Below are 9,325 nucleotides of genomic sequence, written 5' to 3'. Positions count from 1 at the left end.
ATTAAAACCATACAACTGCTCAAATATATCTTGACTGTCAAGATCTAAAAAATTTTAAAACTTCCACAGCGTTTTGACATGAAAGAACCGAGATCCAACAATGACGAGATATAGTAGCCCAATAACCCAGTATACAAACTACAGTTTTTTTAAAAACAGTTGGTTTATTTCACAACAATAATTCCCTATAAATATTTATAAATAAAAGAGCGAGAAAATAAGAATTCCCAACATAAAGAGAAATGATGTCTCAATGGTCATTCCTAGACTCAAATATACAGAGATACAAGTTCTACAATCTCAACATGATATTACAACAAAAATTAAGCATAAATTTTTTCAGCAAATTTATAACAAAAACCACCTTTCCTCTGCAAGATGTTGAGCTCTCACAAAACCCGATCTGTGTTAAAGCAAAACAACACTTCTCTTTGCTGATTCGAAGTCCGGAAAAGCTATCACGATCCGAGTACCTGATTTATGTTTTCCAAACAGAAAAGAGCTTCTTCCAATGATGAGAATGGTGCTACAAAACATAAAGAATAGACTCGTTTTTCGCCTATAGCCCAACCCATTTTACCCATCTGAAAATTTTACCAACTCTGAATGGCAATTCATAGTCTTTGGCCACAGCAGGTTCCCTTCTAGCAGCCTCGCGTTCAGACCAGACGTATACTCCTCGTTCCTGTGGACTGCCTGGTACCGTGTTGTCCAGGATAACAGCCACTAAGAATGCAATCACCATGTGGAGTGAAAACAACGTATTCAGAACGTAATTCATCTGCCATGCAAGATAGAAAGAAATAGTGATACAAACAGACAAATAACAAAATCGGTTAATATTATAGTTTTAGTCCATGATTTTTACAACTAAAAAGGATTTGATCCCTCGTTACTATCACGTAGAACTCTGGCACCTCAGCTTATTAAAACAGAATGTAATTGCTTCCTGCTGATACTTCGAGTCAAATTCTACGTTCAACTATTGCCATAGGTTTTACCCAAGAACCATATATAACCACAATTCGATTGCCCAAGCGATAGAATATGATCTACAATCTCGCAGACAAATTTCTGCATGGTATTGCGAGCTTTTAGGTGGGTATCGGTATTGATTAAAGGAAGAAATACAGGTGGACATTTGTGCAATATTTGTAAGAATGTCTAATCTTCCCTAGGCAATCGAAGTGTGGGATTATTGGTTTTAAACTAAAGTTAAGACCAAAATTGGACTTAAATGACCAATTGTAAGGAAAAATAAATGGGTAAGTTGCATGTGGCATTTCTGCTACCATTTGGACGAATAATAAGAACATATGAGAGGACAAATCACTTATCTACTACACATGGAAGACAAAAAAGTTTTAGTGGTAAACAACTAAAAATGCAATTATCCAGGTAAGTACAGTGTACGCACCCCTTGAGACTTGGTTCTGATGGGACCATGAGAAGCTACAACATATGGTTGAAAATAACTAGGGACGGACAAGTTTGTGTTCGGAGAGAGGCCATATTGCTGAAAATAAGCTGGAATTGATAAGGAAAAGAACAAAGAGAGGCCAACGATGATAATGTTTCTGGAACTCCCAGCCTCGCTGTAACGTAAATTTGATAAACCGAGTGCAGTGAGCATAGCCCACATAAAGCACAAAAGAGCTGCAACCATGACTTCGGGTATTGATGCAATAAAACCACCGACTTTACCTGGCAACAAGACAGCAACAACATAACATCACTACAGATATATCTATTCATCACTTTTAGTAACCAATTTGATACTGTACTCAGGGACTAGTAGGCCTTTGAGTAATATACACCTTGAGATGAAAAGAACTCGGGCAGAACATGACTTGTCATTTAATATTTTCATTTATATTATTGAACACCATTAGCAATCTCTACGCGAAAATGCATTTCCCTGAAAAACTCATGATTATTCTCTAATTTCCTTCATCAAGAACAAAATTTCTTGCATAGCCACCAAATTGCCAAGACTTGTCTACATGATAAATTAAATGGAAAATTTTTGGTAATATATACTGAATAATCCAGGCCCCAGCAAGGTTATACACGAGCTAATTACGAAATACATACCTATAAGGGATAGGACGATCACTACACATGCACCCAATTCAACTGCTCTGCGACTCCCCATTTTCGTCACAGCAATGGTGTGTACATTCTCAGTCAGAGTAGTCGAGCCTGTTCCCATACCCCAAAGACCAGCCAATACGCTAGAGAGACCTTCAAGACCAATTCCTCGACTTAAAACGCCAGCTGTGGGAGGTCTTGATGCCACCAACAACGACGAGGCATGATATGAACCAACCTAGAAATTTTAGGAATGAAAAAAATACTAAGAAATAAATAAAAATCGGACACACAAGACCACAGAAAGAGCAATTAAGTACAAATTCTATGGCTAAAGAAATTATGTCACGAGCCCAATGCTAGTCACAAATGGAATCAAGAATGTTTCATCATCTCTAAACAAAAAAAAAAAACAAGTAAAGTTTCTTGCAATATAGTTTGGTAAGGAGACTTAAAAATGGAATTGGCAAGCTCCTTGGCCAATGTGTGCTCTATACGTTAGAGTAGGTATCTAACAATCCAACTTGTGGATGTGGGTTTTGTAACACTGTTTTGTAATACATTTTTAATTCAAATCTGTATATTCATGCTTTTGCACAAATATCTTGAGATTATTATATCATGTGAAACGGGATACCGCAATAATTGACAATAATGAAATACATTTCATAGTGTCTGTAATCATTAAACTTTGTTGGTAAATAAACAATCAGAAAGAAGGATAATGAATCTCTCATCAAAACTAAAATACGTGAACTCTTGACCGCATTTTATAGTATGGAGGGGCATCCACACATTCAAACAGATGCTCATAGGATGAATTCACTCAAGAACCCTCGTCCTAAATTTTCTAAATGGTTATCATTAGTCTAGTGGAGAATTTGTAGTTACATGCATATATATCATTAATCATAATGACCCAAAACACCATGCTACATCCGATGACCGTTGGACCGTGACTTGTTTTCCGACTCGACAAGGGTCACATAGTTGTAAAAGGCGAGATGCGCCATTGGGTGTGACCGTTGCGTCTGGGTATGTACCAAGGAGCAGCGCTTATCTCAGCTTAGTCCAGGCCCGAGTTTCTGAGTCATGTATTTTCCTTATTTAAAAAAAATTAATTGAGGTTGTATTTCCTAAAATATTCAAAAATTACATATATAGATACATAACAGCTATAAACTAGAATTTAAATTGTCAATCAATCAGCCTTAAATTAAAATCTAAATTGATTGACTGGACAATTAGTGGAGAAAACCGGTTTGTTTCACCATACCCGTGCAGGCACTGCCTGCACGGGTAATGAACGGCCCGGATCACTCCACATGAGTGATCCGGGCCCACCTCCATGTTAAAAAAAAAAAAAAAAATTGACTCGAAAAAATCCGAGCCGTTAGGGTCGAGTTAACCGAGAAAACCCCTACACTAAAGAAAATATAAGTAAAGAAAAAAGGTCAGTAATAGCAGATTCCTTAACTACCCAACATACTTAAAATAAAAGCAACGCAGATATCTGCCAAGAATGAAAGATTTCCTTACTGGATGCTAAAAATATATACTTTGCTATAAAATAGCAGTATGTTAATATATTTTTTTAAAAACATGAATATAGCATTTTTGACAGGTAAATATATTTTTGTTTAGCTTATTTATTTCAATAACTGTGTTTTATCATATTATAGTGGTAAATAAATATATTTTTCTAAAAAAATCAATAGTGCGTCTTGCTTTGATAAGGTGTGAGCCTCACCTTGCATCTCAATCTCCAGGACTCATTTGCGTCTCAAGCTCCAGGACTCAAACTCTAAATACGAAAATATATCCAAAAAAGTCCTACCATATCAAGTAAAAATTGAAATATATATTCCCAGCAAAGATTTCAACAGTCAAAGATGCAAAAAAATTGAGGATAATATCTATAGTACAACATCTTCTTCAGATTCACTTCAATTTTGATTAGGTCTTGAACGAGAGTTCTAAAATAGAGGAAGGAAGAGGTTTTCTAAGATTTTGAAAAGGTTTCAAAAATCCCCAAAAGCAGTAATTCTCGTTCTCCTTTCCATATCCAATTTTCATATTGTTTCAGCCAATTCTCGTAAAGAGCACGTATACCATGTTTGTAGATCTAGAATAATCATCCAGGATTCATTATTCATGGTAAATACATTTGTTTGGTGGGACCAGATGATTGACAGTTCGTCGATTGCAGCAAAGACTATCTATGCAGTCAAATTGTGGCAAGACTGGTGGACCATCCACGAGTTCAGGCATTAGTTAAAATCTGTATCCAGCAAATATTGTATATGAATGTTTTGGTATAAATCGCAGGCTATTGATAATCCCGAGATTTAAAAATAGCAAAGAAAATAATTTTGTTGCATTATGTTTCCAGTTTCCAATGAACATAAACGTGATGCATGGATATGAATCACATTGTATGCATAAAAATAACTATGTGTCGCATATATTCTAAGTCTACCAGTGTTCCTCGGGATAGGGGTGAGCAAAGTGTTCGGTTAAGCTGAAATAAGTTCGGTTAATTCGGACATTTGGTTTTAATTTTTAAAAAAGGGGTTTGGTTTTTTTGCTATGGAAATCGGTTAAACTAAATTAACAGATTTAATTTTTAATTAAATTTCAGTTTATATATAGGGTTGTCATGATTTTATGTCAGAGTGGACTTTAGCTTGTTGGCTCGTGAAAATCTTTAAATTTTTATTATTTTTTAAACTGATTTTAATCCGGTTCAGTTATTTCTGTTTTTGATAATTAAAAAAAAATTGGTTAGGTTCAGTTTTATAAAAACAAAATTCAGTTCAATCAGATTTGGTCTAGTTTAACCAAATACTCACTACTAGGCTCAGGCTTATCATATATTCTAAAATTTTGGGTGATAGTTTGACCTGAAGATATAACCAAGAGCACTAAAGAACAATAAAAAGAAAACATCACTAAATAATCACAGTCAACACTCCATCAAAATGGGAAACAACATAAAAAAAGGCAAAACTTTACCGCCAAAACCTTCAAATTTAGTATTCACGATTATGGAAGAAAATGGCAGATAAATTTCTTAAACACAATACCCAACAATCAGACTGTAACATCAGACAAACGAACCAATATGATACCCTTGTCTTCCACAACCATAATGTAATACATAAGATATTGCCATTGGAAACAGTGATCATATTTTTTTGGGGGTGGTGGGGGGATGTTGATCAATTTTAATCAACATTTCCCATAAAAATTCTTTAGTTCACAAATCGCAGATAAGCGACAGCGTTTTGCACATGAAAATAGAAACTGATGCCAACAGTATGCACAAATAATATTCACACTTGGAGTATTAGAAGAGGATAGCCTAGAAGTCAATACTTTTATGGCCCACGTTTTCCTTTTCCTTCAGTCATTCGTCAACATAAAACCAAGTCTTAGTCATATCTTCTCAATAGCAAATACAAGATTTTAATATTCATATGGACAAAAAGAACGAATATCCTATAATAAACAATACTTCTTCAAAAGAAAAACACATGTCCAAGAATTCATATATTAACATGACAAGCAAGACAGAATAAGTGAAGACTCACCGAATCAACAGATGCGATTATTGAAACCACACACATTACGAGAGCCATCTTCCAGTGGAAAACAGGCATCCCCCATTGTAATGGATACGGAAATCTAAACCATGGTGAAGATCTTAACGCATGAGAAGTATCAACGCGACACTGCTTCATCCTCAAGACATGCTTCCGACAATGATCAGATATTATATTTGCAGCTGGAATGTTTGCATCACAACCTTTGTAGTTGTACAGTCCAGCTTCGGTCAGAAGGAAGGCAATAGCCCATGTAATAACCAAACTGAGTGGAACCTATGTACGTAAGAGAAAAAAAATAACTTTCAAAATGTAGATGATAATGTTCATAAAAATAATGATGTGTAGAGTAGAAAACATAACCTACTGTGTAAATCAGGAACACACGGTGACCCAAAACTGATATCTTCCGGAGGTACTACAAAGCAAGGCATTAAAAAACAAATCAGAATAATATACTTCCAAGCATATAGAATAAAACCATTTTCTGTCCCATTTAAATTGGTCATCGAACTTACAAGTGAAAATAAAATAACTAACAGAATCTGCACCACGCCAATTTCAATACAAGAACCAACTCGAGGGAAACCAAAGCTGAAGAAAGAAAGTCCAACAGCAGCAATAGTAGGGGACACCACTACCGGGTTGATTGACCTGTAAGGGTGCCGGAAAGTTAAGAGGATATTAGTTACTTAAAAATGTAATCAATATTTGTGAGAGAGAACAATAGGCTTCAATATCAGGTAAGAAGGGCTCTTAGCTAATCTGGATTCATTAAATTATGACTTGTTAGCAAAAATATGAGATAATTTGTCGAGAGAAGTTGCTGGACAGAAGTCATCATTTCATCCAGGATGACAAGAGAAATGCAGAATTCACTCATCAAACAAAAAATCCTAGTACTATAACAATATAATACAATCCAAATTCATAGCCTGACATACTTTTATCTCCAAGTCAGTCAACACAAATAATGCAGAGTTTAAAAGAAAATGAGGGCAGTAAAGTATACCTTAGAATTAACGACATAAGGCCACTGTATCCAAGGAATGCTTGGAAAGCTGAACCTATAATTATAGCCCCCTGTAGCTCTTTCATAATATGCTTGAAACTCTGCAATTTTACAAGAAAAAATTTTACTACCAGAAACTACGCCATGGAAACTCTATTAGTGGAAATTATAAAATTAATGGGATGGAAAAAGTCACCCCAAAATACTTACGTTTCCACTCAACCCCAAAAATTCGGGAGAGTTAATTATTGCAAGGGCCGGGGCAAGATAAACAAATGAAGGACCCTGTATTAGGGGAAGTCTCGATCCTAATGATGTATGTAAAAGAGTCGTCACTCCAGACATGAAAAGCACGGTGGAGACCACGTTGGCAGTATCTTCCTACAAGATGACTCAATTAGTATAACTCGTTCCACACACGGGAAAATAAAAAAAAAACTGTTGTGATTATTAAAAAATGAATTACAAGTGCTCACATAGGTGCCACCCATTGCCGGAACTAATACTAGCGGGACTAGTATCAGTGATCCCAACATTGAAAGATAATGCTGAAATCCATAGAAACCAATTGGAACTGCAACAAAATCATCGAACGATAATCGATTTTCATCAAAAATCATCCCAACTTCTTTATGAAAGTGGAATCATCGATATCACATAAACATTAAATCAGCTAAGAACATAAACAAAATTCCATTCCAACATCAAAGAGACTAAACAAGCATGCAGACATGTAAGAATTCAACTTTTAGCTGTTGATTTAAAGTAAATAAATAACTTGTGATTCCTTATTATGAAAGCATCATTTTGAACCTATAGGCAACCATTGAATGTAGATGGATAGTCCATACAATCTCATCAGTTCACCGGTGTAATTTTTTAACAGCAAAAAGCTTGATAAGTTGATTCACTTAATGTTTCTCGTCCTAGTTGCGAATTCCAAGTCATTGCTGGAGATAAAAGTACATTTGTAATTATCGTGATAACAGTAGGTTATTGATGTACATTTGCCATCTCTCTAAATTAAACTTTAGATTGACTAAAATTTCTTGACCAGACACATCCGTTTCAGCAATAAAACTGGAACAGTAAAGTACTACATTGGAAAATATTTGATTATACAAAAGGTTTTCCAAATACCCGAAACTGTCACAATCAAAATCCAAAGCAATTAACCTCACCAAGGCCAGGGGCATCTCGAAGCTCGTACTTCATATGTGAATGCCGAGACACAAATCCATCATCATCCATCATCGACTGCGGCAGCACATCAACCGTAGCAGCGGCCGCGGCCTCCTCATTCCTCTCAGCCCTTCGACTCCCGTCTCCACCCTCATTCCTCCCCCCATCCGAATCCCTCCGCTTCCTGACCGGCGGCATCTTGTCCTTGTCCTTGTCCTTGTTCTTACCCTCATGCTGCTTCGGCACAACAGCAGATTGGCCATTAGAAGTAAGTCCCGGCCTCGGGCGGCCAGATTCAAGATCAGTGTTAGCATCGGACTGTCTAATATGATTATCCTTCACCTGCGCCGGAGTGGGCAAAGCGGTGATTTGCCCTGAATCGGTAGAATTGGTCTCCCCCGAGAATTTCGGACGGAACCCAGTTCGTTTAGCCCAAGAAGAAGGAGGCATTGCCGCAGATTCCGGCGTGGGCGGCCATTTACCGGACCTTGGATTCTTACTCGGGTCAGAGCCCGCCATTATCCACAGCTGAAAAAAACCCAAGATTGCATAGATGCAGCTGAAAATACGAATGTTGAGTGGAATGTAGCAACAGATCTGAGCTGATTGTTAGGGTTTTTGGAGCATAGAGGGAGAAAGCGAGAGTGGAAAAAGATCTAAGCTTCAGTGTCTGAGGACATAAGAAAGAAGATGTGGATACGGTGAACCGCAACTCTACTTGTAATTATGACATCATGTATGTAATAATCCCAACAAATTTCTTTCCTTTTTCATCTTTATTTCGTTCAAATTATTTATACTCAATTATCTTTTTATTTATTCAAAAATAAGAATACTTTTATTTATGAAATAGTGTACATAATACTAACCATTCATTCTATTTAGGGGATGTTTGCAATCTTTAACAAAAATTATTATTAGATTTTTCTTTAAAAAAAAATCTAAAATTGCAAGTACATATTATAGCTAGATAATTATATTTTTTCATTTAACATTTATTGTAATGTCTCAAATTTGACGACTATTATCACTGTACTAAGACGAGTCTTTCTAATATGCTTATTTCCTTACTCACACGCACCTTAAGAAATTTTTCAGGGCCCAGAATTGCTCCAGGTCAAGTACGCTTAACTTTGAAGTTCTATGTGATGAGCTACCGAAAAGAAGATCCAAATTCTTTATATGAGTAGTACCTATCAAATCTTTTAATCTCTTATCAACTGCACAGTCTCATACCTGAGCAGTTTTGGAATCTCTCTCATTCCAGTATAAGATTGGTTCATTCATGTTCCCTTCACCTAGAAGCCTGCCAAGAGCCGCTCATTGTTCGTGCAACCTCATGGCACTGGTGATCACCTCTCGCCCTCTTCAGCCTCGAACCTCACATTTATAACCTGTTTAATCTCTTAATATAATCATGTTAAATGATTATACC

The 9,325-nt window shown here is 36.3% G+C and overlaps 1 protein-coding gene across 1 annotated transcript; it reads right to left on the bottom strand.

The window, feature by feature from the left end:
* Positions 1–213: 213 nt before the first annotated feature.
* On the bottom strand, positions 214–8,610 carry LOC140830909 (nucleobase-ascorbate transporter 12). The gene is made up of 10 exons (XM_073194488.1): positions 7,890–8,610; positions 7,185–7,282; positions 6,919–7,089; positions 6,709–6,809; positions 6,215–6,350; positions 6,064–6,114; positions 5,685–5,972; positions 2,095–2,329; positions 1,418–1,704; positions 214–781 (listed from the first exon to the last, which is right to left on the bottom strand). The coding sequence occupies exons 1-10, from the start codon at positions 8,407–8,409 to the stop codon at positions 560–562; spliced, it is 2,109 nt and encodes a 702-aa protein (XP_073050589.1). The 5' UTR covers positions 8,410–8,610; the 3' UTR covers positions 214–559.
* Between the last annotated feature and the right edge of the window lie 715 nt (positions 8,611–9,325).

This window comes from Primulina eburnea, chromosome 4, assembly GCF_022965805.1.
Source record: "Primulina eburnea isolate SZY01 chromosome 4, ASM2296580v1, whole genome shotgun sequence".
In the NCBI taxonomy this organism is placed as follows: Eukaryota; Viridiplantae; Streptophyta; class Magnoliopsida; order Lamiales; family Gesneriaceae; genus Primulina; species Primulina eburnea.
The sequence above is the reverse complement of the archived record's forward strand: the minus strand, read 5'-3'. Positions and strand labels throughout refer to the sequence as shown.

Bases quoted from the DNA above. Each gene is read 5' to 3' on its own strand.
- LOC140830909 (XM_073194488.1), bottom strand. From the start codon at position 8,409: ATGGCGGGCTCTGACCCGAGTAAGAATCCAAGGTCCGGTAAATGGCCG. The intron at 1,705-2,094 runs GTATGTATTTCG...TCTTGTTGCCAG, and splicing joins GATCGTCCTATCCCTTATAG to GTAAAGTCGGTGGTTTTATT. The intron at 782-1,417 runs GTGCGTACACTG...CTTGCATGGCAG, and splicing joins TCAGAACCAAGTCTCAAGGG to ATGAATTACGTTCTGAATAC.